The 18,786-nt window shown below is 49.3% G+C and overlaps 5 protein-coding genes across 5 annotated transcripts; 3 read left to right on the plus strand and 2 right to left on the minus strand.

Annotated features, from left to right (window-relative positions):
• The first annotated feature begins 3,754 nt into the window (after positions 1-3,754).
• On the plus strand, positions 3,755-6,578 carry IAQ61_005795 (uncharacterized protein). Its single transcript, XM_066096939.1, has 4 exons — positions 3,755-4,625; positions 4,684-4,951; positions 5,004-5,135; positions 5,219-6,578. The coding sequence occupies exons 1-4, from the start codon at positions 4,369-4,371 to the stop codon at positions 6,026-6,028; spliced, it is 1,467 nt and encodes a 488-aa protein (XP_065952931.1). The 5' UTR covers positions 3,755-4,368; the 3' UTR covers positions 6,029-6,578.
• A 432-nt stretch (positions 6,579-7,010) lies between these two features.
• On the minus strand, positions 7,011-9,944 carry IAQ61_005796 (uncharacterized protein; the record flags this gene model as incomplete). Its single annotated transcript, XM_003836166.2, has 8 exons — positions 7,011-7,438; positions 7,489-8,584; positions 8,636-8,825; positions 8,882-8,998; positions 9,079-9,309; positions 9,545-9,565; positions 9,621-9,767; positions 9,820-9,944. The coding sequence occupies 8 exons, from the start codon at positions 9,942-9,944 to the stop codon at positions 7,011-7,013; spliced, it is 2,355 nt and encodes a 784-aa protein (XP_003836214.2).
• A 1,045-nt stretch (positions 9,945-10,989) lies between these two features.
• On the plus strand, positions 10,990-12,952 carry IAQ61_005797 (uncharacterized protein; the record flags this gene model as incomplete). The annotated part of the gene is made up of 3 exons (XM_003836164.1): positions 10,990-11,430; positions 11,884-12,098; positions 12,148-12,952. The coding sequence occupies 3 exons, from the start codon at positions 10,990-10,992 to the stop codon at positions 12,950-12,952; spliced, it is 1,461 nt and encodes a 486-aa protein (XP_003836212.1).
• A 400-nt stretch (positions 12,953-13,352) lies between these two features.
• Positions 13,353-16,932, plus strand: IAQ61_005798 (uncharacterized protein). The gene is made up of 3 exons (XM_003836163.2): positions 13,353-13,450; positions 13,514-14,147; positions 14,200-16,932. Exons 2-3 carry the CDS (start codon positions 13,562-13,564, stop codon positions 16,815-16,817), a joined length of 3,204 nt encoding a protein of 1,067 aa, XP_003836211.1. The 5' UTR covers positions 13,353-13,450; positions 13,514-13,561; the 3' UTR covers positions 16,818-16,932.
• Positions 16,933-17,456: 524 nt separating this feature from the next.
• On the minus strand, positions 17,457-18,743 carry IAQ61_005799 (uncharacterized protein; the record flags this gene model as incomplete). The annotated part of the gene is made up of 3 exons (XM_066096940.1): positions 17,457-18,510; positions 18,579-18,620; positions 18,673-18,743. 3 exons carry the CDS (start codon positions 18,741-18,743, stop codon positions 17,457-17,459), a joined length of 1,167 nt encoding a protein of 388 aa, XP_065952932.1.
• Positions 18,744-18,786: the final 43 nt, after the last annotated feature.

Raw genomic sequence — 18,786 nt, forward strand, 5'->3', positions numbered from 1 at the left:
CTAATTAGAGTAGTATTACTACCTCTAGATAAAGATTACACCTTCCCTAAGGATACTAAACCTTACTTTCTAATAGAATTAGTATAATAATTTTAAGACTATAGTAGATTATCTTACTACTTTTAATATAGAACGCTACTTATACCCTACCTTATCTACTTCTACCTAGACTACTCTATTATCTAGAAAAAGACTAACCCCCTTCTAATACTCTAGAAACTAGTCCTATTTAGACGCTAATTAGAAACCCTATAATAGACCTTTAATAGCTAAACCTTATATACCCTACTTATAATAATAAGGTACTACCCCTTAAAATAATTAACCCCTATCTGCTATACTAGCTACTCCTAGCGCTACTATAATAGGAACCTTAGTAACTTGCTATAATTATAGAAAGCCTAGGCACTTCTCTAGTAACTACCTTAAACCCTCTAGGATTTAGGCTATAGATATAGAATAGGTTATTAAGAATTCTAAGGAAGAAGAAACTACTAAATTAACTAATTTAGATAGCTATTAGATAGGAAATAATAACGCCTAGGAGGATCCTCCTTCCTAGGCCTAACTTAATATAACCTATTAAATCTTTCCTTAACTAAATTATTTATTAGTTCCTATTTACTTATATATATAACCTTATACCTTAATAGATCTAGTATTTACCTAAATACTTTAGTAGATACTAGGGCCTAAGGTTATTTATTTCTTAATTTAAAAATTGCTTATAATATCTCTTCTATACTTAGGGTACCTATCTAAAAGCTACTATATAAGCTTACTATTAAAGGGTTCTAGGATTAGATTACTTCCCTATTTGCCTACTATATTTAGCTTTATATAATAGTTAGTAGCTAAAAGGTTTATAACTACCCCTTTATAATAGTAGACTTAGGTTCTTAGGATTATATTATTAGATAACACTAGCTAAAACAGTTCTAAATCCTAATTAATATAGATAAATCTTAACTTATCTAGCTAGAGAAATATCCTCTAACCTATAACCCCGCACCTCCTATTCTAGTATAACTCTACTAGCAAGTGCTATCTACTCTAGTTACCTATAATATCTTATAAAGAGACGCCCTTTAGGATTAAGAAGAGAACTAGAACTAAAATAGTCCTAGTTTAATTAATAGGATATATAGTATACTTAAAATTCTAGCTACTTATAAGGCTACTACTAAATATATTATACTACCTACCCTAGTCTAATTACTAACTATTACCCTACTTATAAAATTCTAAATTACTACTATTTCTACTAATACTTTCTATTTTAATATAAAAAAATCTTCTAATAAATTCTTTACTACTAGCCTATATAAGATTAAGTATAGGATCTAAACCCTATCTAAATAGGATACTCTTAACTATAGCTTATTAGATTAGAAGCTCCTATCTAACTATAACTCCTATTAGGACGTCTTTAATAAGGCTAAGGCTAACAAACTTCTAATCTACTAGCCTTATAACTATAAGATAGTCCTAGAGGAACCCCTTCTAAACTACTAGAGTCCCCTCTATTATTAAAATACTAAGGAACTCTAGGCTACTAAGGAATATATATAAGAGCACCTATAGAAAGGTTTTATTAAGACTAGTTAGAGCCTATTTACCTCTCCTATCCTATATATTAAGAAGCTAAATAAAGGCCTTAGGATCTATATAGATTACTATAAGCTTAATAGCTTAATATAAAAGGACGCGTATCTAATACCCTATATAGATAATCTATTATCCTAGCTAGCTAAAGTAAAAATCTTTACTAAGCTAGATATTTATGCTACCTTTAATAAGATCTAAATAGACCCTAACTTAGAGGAGTATACTACTTTCTATACTAGGTATAGTGCCTATAAATATAAAGTCCTACTATTTAGGCTATATAATAGACCTGTAACCTATTAGTGCTATATAAATAATATACTAATAGATTATTTAGATAACTTCTATATTACCTATCTAGATAATATCCTTATTTACTCTAAAGACCTTACTACTTATAAGGACTATATTTAAAAAGTCCTTAAGTGTCTTTATTCTACTAGATTATAGGCTAATATTAAGAAAAGCAAATTCTATATAACCTATACCTGTTACCTTAGATATATCCTTACTAATAGAGGCTTAGAGGTAGATCCTAACAAAGTTAAAGTACTCTAAAACTAGTCTACTCCTAAGATAATAACTAGAGTAAAGTCCTTCCTAGGATTTACTAGATTCTACTAGTAATTTGTAGAAAACCTTTCTAAGATAGCTAAGCCCTTAACTACTCTCTAGAGCCCTGCTACCCTATTTGTATAGACTTTAGAATACTAACAAGCCTTTAACTAGCTTAGGAATGCCCTACTAGTAATCCTAAGCTTAGCTTACTTCTATCCTAAGTACCCTCTAAAACTAGAGACAGACGCCTCTAATAGAGTTATTATAGCTATCCTCTTATAGGAGCATCCTAATAGGAAATAGTACCCTATATCCTTCTTTAGTTAGACCCTTACTAGTTCTAAACTTAACTAGGAAATCTATAATAAAGAATAATTTATAATAATCTACGCCTTTAAGAAATAGCGTGCTAACCTAATAAGTACTTAGCACCTTATTAGAGTATTGTAACAATAAGGCAGAATTGCCTACCTATTGTTCTATGCCAAGTTAGGCCTAATAAAGGCCCGACTTACTTATATATATAGAGAACAGCTCGCCTATAGTTAGAATAGGCATGTTCTTCTTATCCTTTTGTATAAGACCTATAGGTGTAGGAATCTTATCCTTTTCTATATAGACGCGCACTCCTATATACCTTTAAGTTATATAGGATACCTTTTAGATACCCTACCTACCTAAGTTATTATAATTATAATACTTATTCTAGGAGATATAGTACTAGTACTTCTTAGAATTCTTTAACTTAAAATTAAAATTATTAAACTTGCCCCTAGCTAGAGCCCTAACTACCTTTATATAGAGAGCGTGATAAGTAATAGAGAGGACTCCTAGTAGTACTAGTACTAGTATAGCTAAAAGTTCTAATTTAGATTAGTAACTACTTAATTATATAGATTAAATACTTACTAGATTTTAAATAGATTAGGTTAAATAATTAAAAAATTAGGGATATAGGAATAAGAAAGTTAGTAGGTAGAGGGCTAGTTATATATAGGCTAGGGATAGGGGTCTATACCCTAGGAAGAAAAAATAAAGGTAAAGGTAGAGGTAAAGGTAGATTTATTTTATAAAAAGCTCTTCTTTAATAAGGGATCTAAACCTAATCCTAAGGATAGGGACTATCCTTTCTCTATAGGAGGGGGTAGTATAATAATAAGGTAGAATTGCCTGCCTATTATTCTATACTAAGTTAGGCCTAATAAAGGCCTAACTTACTAATATATATAGAGAATTAGCTTGCCTATAGTTAGGATAGGTATATTCTTCTTATCCTTTTGTACAAGACCTATAGGTGTAGGAATCTTATCCTTTTCTATACAGACGCGCACTCCTATATGCCTTTAAGTCGTATAGGATACCTTTCGGATGCCCTACCTACCTGAGTCGTCACACTGGGAGGCGCCGAGTCCAGACAGCATACTCTGGTACGCTACACGATAGGACCGACATGTCTTCCTTTTCTGTTCTATTCCAATCTCATGGCCCTGGGACATGTTTCGACGGTCCAGAAACGCACCCGTTGGGTTGGGTGGCTTTGGATCAAACGTGGCGGATGGTTCTAGAGGTACCGGTATGCCGTAGGGCTGAGATGTCAGGCCTCGGCAGACCTTAACCCCAACCCCCGGCACTGTATATGTATGCAGCATGCATGTACCATGACGCCGCTGGAGAACAGACTCTCACCGCCCGTCCGCTGACTACGCAGATCCCTCGATTGCACGCTTGTTTGTTGGGCCCCTTGTCTCCCGCATTGATCGTCCTTTGCGGTGTCTTTGCGCGGGTGTATGGGAGCGCACAAAGAAGTAGTCTACCATGTGTAAGAGCTACGGCCATTCTCTCTTCGTCACTCTGAGCTACTCACTCTATCGGCCTTGTCCAAGAGGCCTTTTTGAGGCGCTGGAATTGAATTCTGCCGACCAAATCTCGCCAGGCCAAAGATCAAACGTCACAACCGACGACAGTGCATCGACGCACGACCTTCCCTTGTCCCAGATATCGCCTAGGGCTCGCTTGATTGAGCATTCAAACTGCAATCTGGCGTCGAGGCGGCAACCTGGCTGGGTGCTAGCCTTGTCCTTTTCGAAGTCTGCCAACGCATTGCGCAGCCGTCGGTCTTGACGCTTCACGAACCAAACAGACGGACGCGCAAGGTCCAATGCCAGCCTAGTATTATAAGCTGCAGGTACTCGCTACTTTTCTATGCTCTCAATTGAACCATTCATACTCACAATGAAGTGCACGACTATGCGGTCGCTGGCGCTGCCACTACTTGCCTTCTTCTCACTGACCATATCAGCTCGACCACATGGCCATGAGGAACATCCCGTCTGCATCATTGGCGCAGGCCCGGCTGGCCTATCGGCGGCAAGCAGACTGAAGTCAAAAGGAATCAAGTCCATGATCTTCGAAAAACAAGAAGCAGTCGGTGGAAAATGCCAGTCTTGGTATGATGAAGAGTGGGTGTTGCACGACATTGATCCGTAGCGCCACATCCGCGACTGACCATCTATGCAGCGGTACTTTCTATCCACTCGGCGCCGCCTTCCTCTCGAACGTGTCCTATCCCGAGACCATTGCCATTCTTAGCCAAACAGACGTTTCCACCCAACCCTTTTCACTTGCAGGCGGACGCGAGGCGTTTAGCTACAATTACACCGACGGGCGCATTCAGCAGGTGCCTGCCTTGGCACCTCAATTCCTTGCGCAAGTATCTGCAGAGATCCCGCGCTACGTCGGCCTGTGGAATACACGGTTCCGCCCCGTTGGCGTTGCCAACTTCAAGGTGCGACTGTCCTCCTTTGTCGCACACCAACGGCCAGCTAACGCAGGAACAGAATGGTGTGCCAGACGAGTTTACAGTGTCGGGCGCAGAATGGTTTCGCATAAACAATTTCACGGCTCTGCCAATACTACTCGTAACACCGGTTGCGTTGTACGGCTACGGAGATATAAATATCGTGCCAGCGGTCCGTACCCCAGCTTCTCTCCACATGGCCCGTGCAGGGCTTATGTTTCCCCAATATCTTGCAGATGGCTGACAAGGGTTTAGCTCTATATTCTGCAGTACATGACGCCAGACGTTCTGACTGCGTTTGTCGGCTTGCATGGCGTGTACTATATGGATTTCAACAAGATGTGGGTGGAATTCGCAAAGAACAATCTACGCGAGACGACCATCAAGACCTCGGCCGATGTCCGCCGCGTCGACCGATCTGGCGCAAACCCGGTCCTGATGTACACCGAGCCCGCGGCGAACGCAACCCACCACAAACGCAGCAAACAGACGTGCTCATCCGTCATCTTTGCCTTCCCACCCAGCATCGACAATCTCAAGCACGTGGGCCTAGACCTGACACCGCAAGAAACCAGCACCTTCTCCAACGTGACCACACACCAATACTACTCCTCCGTCTCGGAATTCGCCCTCCCCTTTGGCGTCTCCTACGCCGCCACCTCGCCCGCACCCAGTATCCCACCCCCAAACGACGGCCAACCCGTCGCCATCCTCCGCTTCAGCCCACGTTCCAACATCTCCGTCGCCTGGTCCTGGGGCCCCTACGACTACCAGCCCGAGCAGACGGCCCGCCACCTGCTCGTCGACAGCCTGCGCAAAATCAACAAGGACCCGCGCCAGATCGACGCGAGCGTTGCACCCTTTTGCGACGACGATATCAAGGCTTTTCGCAAGTGGGACTATTTTCCACATTTTGAGGGTCCTGCGTTGCGGGCGGGTGCGTACGCGGCGTATCATTCGCTGCAGGGGGTTAAGAAGACGTATTTTGCGAGTGGGCTGGCGGGCATGGAGTTGGTTGAGTTTGCGATTCGGGGTGGGTATGATGTTGTGGATAGTTATTTCTAGGTGATGTTTTTTTTGTCATCCTAGTCTCTTTTCTTCTTCTTCTTCTTCTTTTTCGTCTTCGTCTTCCTCTCAGCTTTCCTTTTCCTCATTTTCTTCTGTGTTCTCCTTCCACTTCTCTATCTCCACATCACCCTCGACAACATCTTCTCCGCCCCCAAACCCCTACAACACATCGAATCACCATGCACAAAACCTGCGAGTCCAGAGACAAGAACGCCTCTGGCCATTCCTCTCCCCCCCACCTCCCTTCCCCCCGTCTCTCTTGATGACCATCATGACGGCTACACCGTGTCTGCTCACTTCTCTTCTCCCCTTCTTTTCCCCTCTTCTCTCGCCATACCACCCCGTCCTCACCCGACCTTCGGCCTTGACACCACCGACACGGCTTTTCTTCTCTTTATGCAGGGATAGTGGGTGTAGTGGTAATGGGGAAAGTTTGAGTGTTTTTATGTTTTTGCGTGTATAGATGGATGGATGGATGGATGGATGCTTCAATGCTTGGATGTACGGATGGATAATAAACGAACGAACTATACTCATTTCAAACAAGAGAATTCCCAAGTGTTTCCAGATGTTTGTTCCTTTACCCCCGTTGCATCCGCATGTCTCGTATTTTCTTCCTAGTCATTATGCAAGTCCTTCACCTTTCTCACTCGGGAAATTCATCGAGTCACCCAGTCACCCACCGATCCCCGTCCCCCACTCAAACAGAGCTTCTCTTTGTTTGCAACGACTCAACACAGCCAGACAGTCATCACCAGACCTGAAAGATCAAAACACTTCAAGACATCAAGTGATTCATGTAACATTAAAATACTATAATTCTCCACCTATACGGCGGATATTGCTACAATAGCCCTGCAATCAGTGCAAGGACTTTGTCTACCAGGCTCAAAACGCCTTGTTTCAAAGTCTATTTCATCAATCGACGACAAATCGTATCCCATCATCCCTATTCATTCCCTTTTTGTTCAATCGTCATCTACAAGCTGACCTCAACACGACCCTCGGCACCACCAGCCTGTAGGGTGGGCAGAAGGTAGGTAATGTCGTCCCATGGATGCCTGTAGAGACCAGTCCTCAGCCTCTTCTGGTCGAGGAAGTGGGCAATCAGACCAATGCTTCGGCCGAGCACAAAGAGACCATTGAGAACACCCATCTTGAGGTAGTCCTCGGCCTCTTCTGGTGTAAAGGCACCGCCGTTGCGGACAAGGTCCACGAAGCAGACCGCAATGCAGCCATCAACGTTGAGAATGAGGTTGTCCTTCTTCGATGTTGTGACTGACTCGACGGCAAGAGCGTAATCGAGCAGCTTTGTGCTGGGGAAGTTCTTCTTGACGTATTCTTTGACAAGCTCGACACGAAGATCGGGGTTGTTGCGGGACTTGATCCTATGGCCGATACCGGGGACTATAGCATGTTAGAAAAAGCATTTATCCAAGTGCATTCGCACCACTTACTCAACTTGTTCTCCTTGCGCATGGTGTCGACGAAGTCACGAGGGCTAAGACCCTTGTCAAACGCCTTGCTGAACTCTTCAGCAGCACCGTCAAGAGCTCCACCAAAGCGCGAGCCAATAGTCAGGAGACCAGAGACGAGCGCACTGATGAGATCCTTGCCGGCACGGGTGGTGATGATCGTGTTCATGGCACCCGACACAGCTGGACCGTGATCGGCAGTCAGCATGAGGACCATCTCGAGGAAGCGACTGGCGTAGTTGGGCAGACGGCGGCGGAACCAAAGCAGCGACATGACACCACCAATACCGATCTCCTCTTTGAATACATCAGAGATGGGCATGCCAGCGTACAGAAGCTCCTGACCACGGTCATCGGAAATCGTCGAGATGAAGGCAGCAGGCTTGCGGATAAGACCAAGTTCCTGGGCCCACGAGTAATCAATTGGGATCTTGGGCACAACGGGTTCGGGCTTGGGCTTGATGGTGCCATCCGCAACAAGCTTCTGGTATACTTGGGCAAGCGTGCCAGGCATGTCCTCAAAGGTTTCTGGCACGTAGATGCCGGCTTCCCTCATGGTCTTGTTCTTGGTCGCAGCCGTCTCGAGCTGGGAGTTGGCAAATGAACCAGCGTGTCCAAACTGCACTTCAGTCTTGAGCATACCAGCGACGGTACCAATAGCCCATGCCACGATTGGCTTTGTGACTTGGCCGGACTTGACGGCTTCGATGACACGGTATTCCTCCACACCGCCCACCTCACCGAGCAAGACAATGCACTTGCAGTCGGGATCGGCCTGGTAGCGGAGTACGTGGTCAATGAATGTGGTACCGGGGTATCTGTCACCACCAATGGCCACACCCTCAAGCACACCGTCTGTCGTATTTGCGATGATGTTGTTGAGCTCGTTGGACATGCCTCCCGACTTGGAAACGTACGAGACGGAACCAGGACGGTAGAGCTTGGAGGCGACAATGTTGTCCATCATACCACCCGTGTTGCCAATCTTGAACGCGCCGGGCTTGATGCCACCGACCGTGGCGGGGCCAATGATGGTGACGCCCTTCTTCTGGGCGACGTGCAGGATCTCGCGTGCGCGCTAGAGCAGTCAGAATCCAGCATGACTAGGCCACAGTGCCAGTCGACTTACTCGCTCAGGAACACCTTCGGCAATGATGGCGATGCACTTGATTTGGGGGAATTCCATCAGCTCCATGGTCGACTGGAACACGGAGCGAGACGAGGCGAAGTTGACCACAGTGTCGACATCGGCGTGCTTGGCAACAGCCTTCTCGACAGTCTGGTACACGGGCAGCAGGGTTTCGCTGGTTCCCCAGTACCTTGAGAGGGTGTTAGTGCCGTCATCAAAGCTGGATGTTGCTGGCTGGGCACCCACATTTTGCTGACGAATTGGCCGCCGAATGTGTAGATGATACCCGCAACCGAGGGCTGCTTGCGCTTGCAGATGAAGTCGAAGTCGAGCATGCCTTGCACAGCACGGGGCTGCAGTCCGCTGTGGGCATCCTGTTAGCACTCTGGTCCTTATCCCTCCCTTTTGCTTTCAGGGTGCAGAGTGCACCGGTGGGCTCTTACTAGACAAAGCATCGTGTCTTGGGATGGAAGAGCGTGTGAGCAGCGGGCGGGCTCATGGGCCGGCTGGGGGCTGCGAAACGACGGATGTTGTCGTTGGCAGAGAGGCTGTCCCCTGACGTGGCCGCCTGGCTGGGCGTGGTGCCGCTGACGGGCGCTGCAGAGGGCATCGTGTGGGCGGGGAGGAGGGCAATTGACTGATGAGAAGCTGGAGAATGGTTGTATATGGAGGGACTATGAGGGCAGGGCGGTCAGTTGTAGCTCGCAAGGACGGGCGCAGGTGGTGGTGGTGATGGTGGTGGTGGCAGCAACTGGCGTGAGAGCTGGCGGGCTGCCGAAAAAATAATAATGGAAGGGGGGCAGGCACGCGGGACGGCGGCGGGAAGGTGGGATGGAGGGGAGGGAAAGTGCGAAGCGGTTGCAGGCGCGGGCGAGGCAGGCGCACGAGGGGAAAGGGGGCTGCACTTACCTTATGACAGTGCAATGCCGACTAGACGGGCAAGAGCAATTGGACTTGGATGGAAGGGGAGAAGGTTGCGAGAGACGAACGAAGAGGAAGCAGCAATGGGCGCAAGTTGTGTGTTGAATCTTGGGGCGGTATGTGTTGAGTCCCTGGTCTTGCGTTGTTGGGCTTAGGCGCTAGGCCAATGAGCCTGCCGGGCGGTGAGAGGCGACGGGGCAAGGATCCACGGCTCCCCAAGAGTCAGGACAGGACAGGACAGGACAAGAACGACCAAGACTGACAAGACAACACAGGACTGGACTGGACGGAGACGTCTTGAGAGCCGTCTTTTGCTGTCAACATGCCACAGCGCCTTGCACCGGAGTGCGGGCGACGGACACGGCGAGGAGAGGCGAGCGACGGACATTGCACACATCGCACACGCACACACACACACACACAGAATGTGATGATTACCGTTCGGCGGACAGAGAGGCACATCCCACAATAGTAGGTAGTAGGCACTGTAGGCTTTCGGTACTCCGAGGGGCTCTCTTTTTGGAGTCTCACCTCATACTACCTCGCACCCTTCCTTCGCCTCACCTGCCTCGCCGATGTTCTCGCTCGAATGTCCGGCGTGTTGATGTTGCCCTGCCTGTTTGTTTTTCTCTCTTTGGTTTCCTTCCTGTTTGGTGGTCTCCGTTCCTCCTTCGTTTCTTCGGTTCGGGACTCGGGGGAGAAGTGGCTGGCTCGAGGCGAGGGCCACACTGCGGACTGGATAGCGAACAAAAAAAAAAAGAAGCGGCCAGCGGTTGGACCCCGGGGCTGGTGGTGGCTGCTGTTTCTGGTTGGGCCAAGGGTGGGGCCCGATGCGTTAGCCCTGCAGGTCAAGCCGCAGACTCCCAGCTCAACAGGCAAAAAAACACAATCACACCGCCGTGCACCCCAAAAGCTTCCCCCCTCCAAACCAGAACCCCGTCTGAGCCTGACCAGTGCCCATTGCTGTCCCTCTCCGCCCTCATTCCAATTGATTCTTGTTGTCGATCGCGTACAATCCCTCCCCCTCCTCCATCTTCTTCAGCTATAGGTACGTGGTTGTAGCCATCCCTCGCCATCGCAGCATTTTGCACCCTCTGTCTTTCGTCTTGTCTCGGCCCTCCCCACCCTTTCCCCCCTCCCACCCCTCCCACCCACCACTACCATCCCTCACGAACACGACCACGAATACACGGCTGTCTTTCTGCCCGGACATTGCACGCATTGTCCCACACGCCTATTGCCGGACATCATCGTCGGAACAGTACGCTGCAAAATTCTTCTGCGCCGCCCTTGCTCTTTCTTGCTCACTGCTCTGTCCTGTTCTGTCCTGCCTGTCATATCTCTTCCTCGCCCATTGCACTCCCACGCGCTCACCCAAGTACTCGCCTCCACAAAGCAAGACTCACACCCTTCCAGTTTGACCGCCGCCCACAATGTCTGCCAAGTCCATCCTCGAGGCCGACGGCAAGGCCATCCTCAACTACCACCTCACTCGCGCACCAGTCATCAAGCCCACTCCTCTGCCTGCCTCGGCAACACACAATCCTCCCAGCAAGCTCGCGTCGCTGTACTTCGCAGCCGATGCGGATGTGCAGGGTGTGCTCGATCAGGCCGAGGCCACGTACCCATGGCTATTGACGCCTGGCTCCAAGTTCGTCGCAAAGCCAGATCAACTGATCAAGAGGCGAGGCAAGAGCGGCCTCCTGGCCCTCAACAAGACGTGGGCCGAGGCCAAGGCGTGGATTGCAGAGAGGGCAGGAAAGCCGCAGCGTGTCGAGACGGTCGATGGTGTACTGAGGCAATTCCTGGTCGAGCCCTTTGTTCCCCATCCCCAGGATACCGAGTACTACATCAACATCAACTCGGTGCGAGAGGTACGTGAAACGCCATCTCTTTCGTTGAATTTCGTGTCTGCGTCGCTTTGTCGTTGTGTTGTTGCGTCTTGGTTCAAGGCGTGCGTCTGCAATAGCCACTAGGCCGTTCTGCGAACCACATGGTCGCCTGCATTCTGGCGGCGACGCGTGCACAGGTTGGGAGCGGAAAGCTGGCTTAGACAGACACACGGGCGGCACTGCCTGGTTTTGTTGGACACTCGGCCGGACGAAGGGAGACAATCCCGACCCACTTCTGCAGAGCACCTACACTTATGTCCTGTGCACGTCCACTTTCACATGTCAATGGCGCACTCCTTCAGCGCACTACCATGTGCATTGGCTGTCCTAATTTCCTGGGCCTGGTGTTGCGGCTCTACCGAACGGCACGCTTCGGTTACCGCATGAATGCATGCAGCAATCATGTGACCATCATGGCTGACGCTTGCGCTCCAGGGCGATTGGATCCTCTTCACCCACGAGGGTGGTGTCGATGTTGGCGATGTGGACGAGAAGGCTGAGAAGCTCCTTATCCCGGTCGACCTCAAGGACTATCCCTCGAACGAGGAGATCGCTTCCACCCTCTTGAAGAAGGTGCCCAGCGGTGTACACAATGTTCTTGTCGACTTCATCTCCCGGTTGTACGCTGTCTATGTCGACTGCCAATTCACGTGAGTACTCCACCTCTCCACCTTCCAGCAATACTAATATACTGTCAAGCTACCTCGAGATCAACCCTCTTGTCGTCATCCCCAATGCTGAGGGCACTTCTGCTGAAGTTCACTTCCTCGATCTTGCTGCCAAGATTGACCAAACTGCCGAGTTTGAGTGTGGTGCCAAGTGGGCTATTGCTCGCAGTGTAACGGCTCTCGGAATACCAGCTGCTCCCCAAAAAGAGGCCAAGACTACTGTCGATGTTGGCCCACCACTAGAGTTCCCTGCTCCGTTTGGTCGCGAGATGAGCAAGGAAGAGGCGTACATCGCTGAGATGGATGCGAAGACTGGTGCTTCTCTGAAGCTGACTATCCTCAACTCTGTCGGCCGTGTCTGGACCCTTGTCGCTGGTGGTGGTGCCTCCGTTGTCTATGCTGATGCCATCGCGTCTGCTGGATTTGCCAGCGAGCTGGCCAATTATGGCGAATACTCTGGTGCACCCACCGAGACTCAGACCTTTCACTACGCCCGCACCGTCCTCGACCTTATGCTCCGTGCTCCTCAGCACCCAGAGGGCAAGGTTCTGTTCATTGGTGGTGGTATCGCCAACTTCACCAATGTTGCCTCCACATTCAAGGGCGTCATCCGTGCCCTGAGGGAAGTCGCGCCCCAACTGATCGAACATAAGGTCCAAATCTGGATCCGTCGTGCTGGTCCCAATTACCAAGAGGGTCTCAAGAACATCAAGGGTGTTGGCCAGGAGCTTGGGCTTGACATGCACGTATATGGACCCGAGATGCACGTCTCAGGTATCGTCCCCTTGGCTCTCATCCCAGGCAAGACCACCGACATCAAGGAATTCTCTGGTTAAGTACGTGGTTTGTATCATAGGTGCGGGAGTAGATTGGGATGCTTATGGCTTATGGCTAGACAAAGATTCATGACTGGGGAGCTATGCATGGAGGGATTCGTTGGACATGCCTGTTATCCTCGAGTAGATTTTGACACGCTTGTACACTAGCGAGTGTGCAAGAATTATAAGATTTAATCACTTTGACAAAACCTTTTTCATCATGCTAGAAGTAATGAAAATGATGAATGTAAATCAAGAGTATAGGTTTCCAGACTTGTACCGTTGCATGACGATAACGTGACCGCGCGGCATGTCCACAGGTGTGTAGATGGCAGGCTGAAAAGGTCCGTGCGAGGACACTAACTTGCGGTAACTTTTAGATGAGGAACGCCATCAAAAAATCTCCATATCCATGCACTCACGTTCGTCAATGGTACTTTGTTGACCGCAGCATGCAGCCAAAATTACTAGAGCTGGGCTTGCGAGATCCGCTGTCAACCAATTGATTTAGAATCGGTTCGTTTTCACAATCTATTTGGCGATTTCAAACTTTGTGGCCAAATTATTAACGAGCCATAGAATGTTTTCACAAGCTGAAACATTGTGTTTCACGGCGCTCATTCCGCCATGCGAAAGAGCAAGAAGTTCACGTGGGGAAATTTTTGGGCGCGTTTGAGTTATCGAATGAAGACGTTGGCCTTTGGTCAGTCAAAACGTCTAGGCCATCTTCCAAGGCAAGGGCGAAAGGCGACAGGTCAAATAGCACCTCAGGCATCAAGGAATACTGCCTCAACCTCCAGAAATCCATTGGGTATCTGGAATCAATTTGGAAGTCTTTTTCCCTGGACTCAAGGTCATACGCGCCAGCACTTCGGACCTGCATGTCGTTTGCCGGATTTATTCGAAAGGAAGGATCGGATCTACCTCGATTTGTACACAAAACGACTGCAATGGATCTCTCCGCCTCCTTTATATCATCATGACCTCTTACATGCCGCTGTAAGGGTCGGTCACATCGAAGCACGCACCGGCTACAACTTCAAGAACAAATTCCTATGTATAGAAGCCTTGAAGAACACCGGGAAGAATTGGCCATTGTACTACAAAGGCGTGGTCGTTGAAATTGACCGTAACAATCGTCTCGCTCTTCTGGGGGACCGTGTCCTTGGCCTGGCTCTTTGTGAAATATGGTTTCACAGTGGACATTCAACAGGTGTGTCTGTCCCTAGAGTTGGTGAGGGAGGGGCTAATTATGTGTGACGCAGGCAACTATAGTGTTATGAACAGTTTCATAGAGACACGAGCGGCGCTTAACGTCACAGGACGTGCGATGAAGCTGCATCAAGATATATTGTTACAACATGAGCTAGCAGTGCCAGCGAACAGCCACGTGGCCGAGGCATTTGAAGCCATCATTGGTGCCATTTACGTGGACTCGGGCCATAATGTTCCAGCCGTAAAGGAAGTTCTCAAGCACCTTGGAATTGACAACCATGAGTTCTTACAGACCGTAGACTCAGAATTAGCACGCGCCCAAGAGAAAAAGGAACTCAAACAGGACATTGCACGCTTTAAATTCCAAAAGCGGGAGATAACTCGTGCCGCATTGCGCCGTCAAAAGGGCAAGCGTGAGCGAACGATGGATCGCTACAAAAAAGACTCCGAACAGAGCCATGCAGAACCCCAAAGCTTGTCTCGAGCGGCAGAAGTTTTCGAGAATGAAGCCATTGCCAATGCGGAAAAGCAGATAGCCAGGCAACTGTCTGCCACACTGAAGGGAAAGCAATTAGACCCACAACGTACGCAGGGAGATCGCCTGCCACCAACGTTTCCGAATCAAACGGACCTGAACGAACCTCCATCGGCGCCGCCGCCGCAACTCACGGCTACTGTATTACAACAGGTGACTCAGAGTCAACTAGAGTGTGAAGTTGTTAGAGAAGCGCCAAAGAAAGACAGGCCCAAAGAGCCCAGCCTGCAAGAGAGAACCAACGACCGGAAACGAGAGGTAGAGCAATTTCTGACGGACATGCCATCTAATCTGACGGACGCGGAGAGAGGAATAGCATGGGGGAAGGCTCGGAAGGCTTGGAAAAAAACGCGAAAGGCTTCGAAAAAAACGAAGCAGGCGTCTAATGGTGACCGCGATTCTTTATTTGCCATTTATGGCGCGCAACTGCGCGCTGCCGCGGAGAAGAAAGAGGCAGCAGTGCAGAAGACGAAGAGTACACGACAGCATACTAAGAAAGGGAAAGAGAACCCCCAAGCAGCACACGCTATTATACCATCAGAGCAGGCGAATGCATCTGTTGTAGGCGGGCCGACGGGAGAACAATATGTTAATGACACGAATGCAGGGTCAAAAGATCAAGCGCAAACTTTGGACAGCCTTCCCGAAACAACAAAGGCTTCTTCAGTCCATGATCGGCCTCCTGATACTCCGGAAGCAGCAGCTGAACATCAGGGGCAGGGAGCGATCAAGCAAGCAAACGCTGAAGAGGAAGAGTGGTCGCCCGAGTCGAAATTTGCTTCAAGGAAAAGGAAAGCGCGCATGCGAAAAGAGGCAGACGAGATGGCGCGGGCCGCTGAACAAGCTTCCAGTAAATGCGAAGAGAGTCAGAAACTCCATGCGAGAGACACCACTGCTTTAAAGAGCAAATTTCAAAAGGAACTCGAAGAATCAGACCGTAGTCTATCTTCGTCGACCCCAAAAGCTGTACACACCTATCCTGAATCCGAGATGGACATGTTCTTGGATAACGTGGCTGGAGGCAAGCAAGTATTCCCAGACACGACTCAACAGAAGACCAACCTTCCTGCCGCACAAATCCCACATACAGCTACAGACAGCCATACTGCGGTAGTCGAGACGGGAGCAACAAAGCAAGCTGTTGAACCCAAGACCGGGAGCACAGAATTGGGCAAAGCCACGAATCCTGCACCTGTGCAGGATGTGCAGCCCAGTGCGGCCAACAAGGGAACACTTGAGTCAGAAAGCAATGGCTCTTTTTCGATGTTACAGTCTGCAAATTTGGTGTGTAAAGCAGAAGACGATGGCTCTATGTCTGGCTTCGAGACAGGCAAAGCTACAACCGATCCCGCGGTCGCATCCAACATCATCAGCACTATTACATACATTCCACCAACGCACAACAACGAGTCCATGTCATCCTTGACTACATATATACCACCAAACTTGACTAGGGAATCGTTGTCACGCTTCACTCCATTCATACCACCAACCTCAACCAAATGGTTACCGACCTCAACCGCCTTCACACCATCACCATACCCATCACCAAAATCCTCCCCTGCCATCAGGCTTTGGGAAGACTGGGAAGCAGTCGAGGCGGACTTACGGACTATAATGAAAGTTGTGGAGAAAGAGAAGGAGACCAAGGACGAAAAGACAGCGGAGAAGGAAACCGAAGACGAAAAGGCAGTAGACGATGATGACAAGGAGGAAAAGGAGCTGAAGCATCAGCTACGCAAGATAGCGCGGCACCGCCAAAAATGCAGCAGCAAGCTGAGAACGAAGCAGGCCACGGATGAAGTAGCCAAGACAGAAGAGATACTGGCTACCATTGAAGCCAAGGGAGCTAGAGCAGCCCAGGTCGACACCGAGGACGTAAAAGCAGCAGACGATGAAGAGGAGGAGGAGGAGAGGATGGCGCTGAAACGCAAGTTACGCAGAATCATGCGACGCCGCCGAGAACGCTACCGCAAGCTGGAAACAAAGCCGGCCCCGAACGAAGCTGCAAAGGCAGAAGAGATACTGGCTGCCATGGAAGCCCTGGGTGCCAAAGCAGCCCAGATGGATAAGAGAGAGACAGACGACAAGGCGCACAAGCCAGCGCGGGATTCGGAAGTGCTGGAGCGGTAATTCGGATGTTCTGCAGACTCGGCTCGAACGGTGGGGGAATCTGCTACTATCGTATGTAGCATTGGGCCGTTGGGAGTTTTTGGGAGGAGCGTTGGGTGTGGTATACGGTGGAGGGAAAGAGTGGGGTTGGGAGCGGGTTTGGTAGAATGCAGGCTGATTGAAAGGGAGAGGGGAGGGATGAGATGATTGAAGCCGTTTTTAGAAAGAAAAAAAAACATGTATTATATGGTGTCGGGATGTGTATAACAATGTAGTTTGGTATACTTCGCTCTAGTATAGCATAGCATAGGGCAGTGTAGTAAACAACCTCATAGTAGTCTGAGAGCTACTCTCCTTCATATCGACTTCTCAGCAGACGGAGATGGAGACAGAGATGGAGACGGGGATTCAAACGCATATGAAAATACCACATCATGATTGTATCAACAGACGTAGTCATTAATCGCCACAAATCATCAAATTTTTAACTGTACACACTGTCTTGCCAAAACCAAAAAAGATAGATGCACACGTAAAGCAGTCTCGCAATGCACAATGCACAAGTCCTGACAAGGGCGATACGCAGATTCAGCGAAAATTCCTTGATGTAGAAAAATAAATATACACGGATTTATAGCACAAGTCCAGGTCCGCCGGGTTCTACGCCTTGCCGTCTTCTCCTTGACCCACAGATCCAGACCCCTTTTCCTTGTCCTCCAAATCCATTCTCCTCCCCTCAACCGTAAAATACAAACTCCGTCCCGCGCCCTCGAGCGCGCCGACTAAGCTACCCCCAACACCCTGCAGCATATGCACCAACTGCGCACGCAACCCGTCAATACCGCCAGGAATTCCACCAACCCACTTGGCGCCCTCGACATCAAATACCTTGCCCTCGACGCGGGCGCCGAGGAGCATGAGTTTCTGCAGGCCGGTCTGGACGGCGGGTTCGTAGTAGTCTGGGGCGGATTTTCTGCTCGGGGCGGGGAAGTCTGGTTTCGAGGGGGCGAGGAGGGAGAGTACGGTTTTGAGGTAGGCGGGTGCGACGACGGGGAAGGCGACGACGGCGAGGGGGCCCGAGAGTAGGGGGTCCAGTTCGAGTTTGCGTTTCTTCTGGCTGGCGACTTGGTGGGCGTAGGTGGAGAGGCCGTGGGTGAAGCGTGGTTCGGGGGAATGCGCGCTGGAATTTGTGCGGGGGTCTGTGGCATGGCTTTCTTTGCCTTGTCCTGCTGCTTGTGCTTCTTCTTCCGGGTGGAAGAATTCGACGACGCGGAGGGCGCTGGCGAAGATGTTGGTTTGGAGGACTTGCAGTTTAACTTCCGAGCCGAGGGGTTCGTTGTGTCCTTCTTTTGCGCGCTGGACGTCGAGTTTTTGCAGGGCGTGGGCGAGTTCGCGGCGGATGCTCATCCATTCTACGGCTTTGATGTTGTTGTGTTGGAAGATGAGGAGGAGGGGGGAGGATTTGAGCAGCGATTGGTATTGGCGGTGCAGTTGGGTCTTGCGGACCTCCGGGGGCTTGTGGGAGGGTGGCTGCGTGGGTGGGTAGCGTAGGATTGGCGAGGAGGCGGTGAAGGTATGCGAAGAGGTAGACGCGGGGGATGTAGCGACTGAGGCGTATGTTGCTATGGCGGATACTGGGATGTGAAGGGTGGTGGTAGGGTGGGAGGTGTAGGCGCACAGTGCGCGTGGCCGTATGCGTATCCGTGGTGGCATTCTATATACTGTCAATAACTGTTTGGGGTGATTGCATACAATCAAGATTAATAGTGTCAAAAGACTTACTTGGGATGTGATGTGCCGCAACTGGGAGATGAGGCGGGCTGTCTGGAAATATTTCGTCAAAAGTCTCGATAGACATGGTGGTCCGTGCTCGAACTTCATAGATGGTTGCACTTCGACTACATTGCTCAACGCATTGCCCACGGAATTAGTCATTTCGAATATCATTGCTTCGCTGGTAAAATACATAGTCTAGGCTTTGAATTGCATG

The sequence above is a fragment of the Plenodomus lingam genome (assembly GCF_022343315.1).
Source record: "Plenodomus lingam strain CAN1 chromosome Unknown contig_23, whole genome shotgun sequence".
Classification (NCBI taxonomy): domain Eukaryota; kingdom Fungi; phylum Ascomycota; class Dothideomycetes; order Pleosporales; family Leptosphaeriaceae; genus Plenodomus; species Plenodomus lingam.

Excerpts from the sequence above, each read along its gene's own strand:
- IAQ61_005795 (XM_066096939.1), top strand. The coding sequence starts at position 4,369 with ATGCTCTCAATTGAACCATTCATACTCACAATGAAGTGCACGACTATG. Across the intron at positions 4,952-5,003 it reads TTGGCGTTGCCAACTTCAAG|AATGGTGTGCCAGACGAGTT; the intron begins GTGCGACTGTCC and ends ACGCAGGAACAG. Across the intron at positions 5,136-5,218 it reads ATATAAATATCGTGCCAGCG|CTCTATATTCTGCAGTACAT; the intron begins GTCCGTACCCCA and ends ACAAGGGTTTAG.
- IAQ61_005798 (XM_003836163.2), top strand. The coding sequence starts at position 13,562 with ATGCGAAAGAGCAAGAAGTTCACGTGGGGAAATTTTTGGGCGCGTTTG. Across the intron at positions 14,148-14,199 it reads TCACAGTGGACATTCAACAG|GCAACTATAGTGTTATGAAC; the intron begins GTGTGTCTGTCC and ends TGTGTGACGCAG.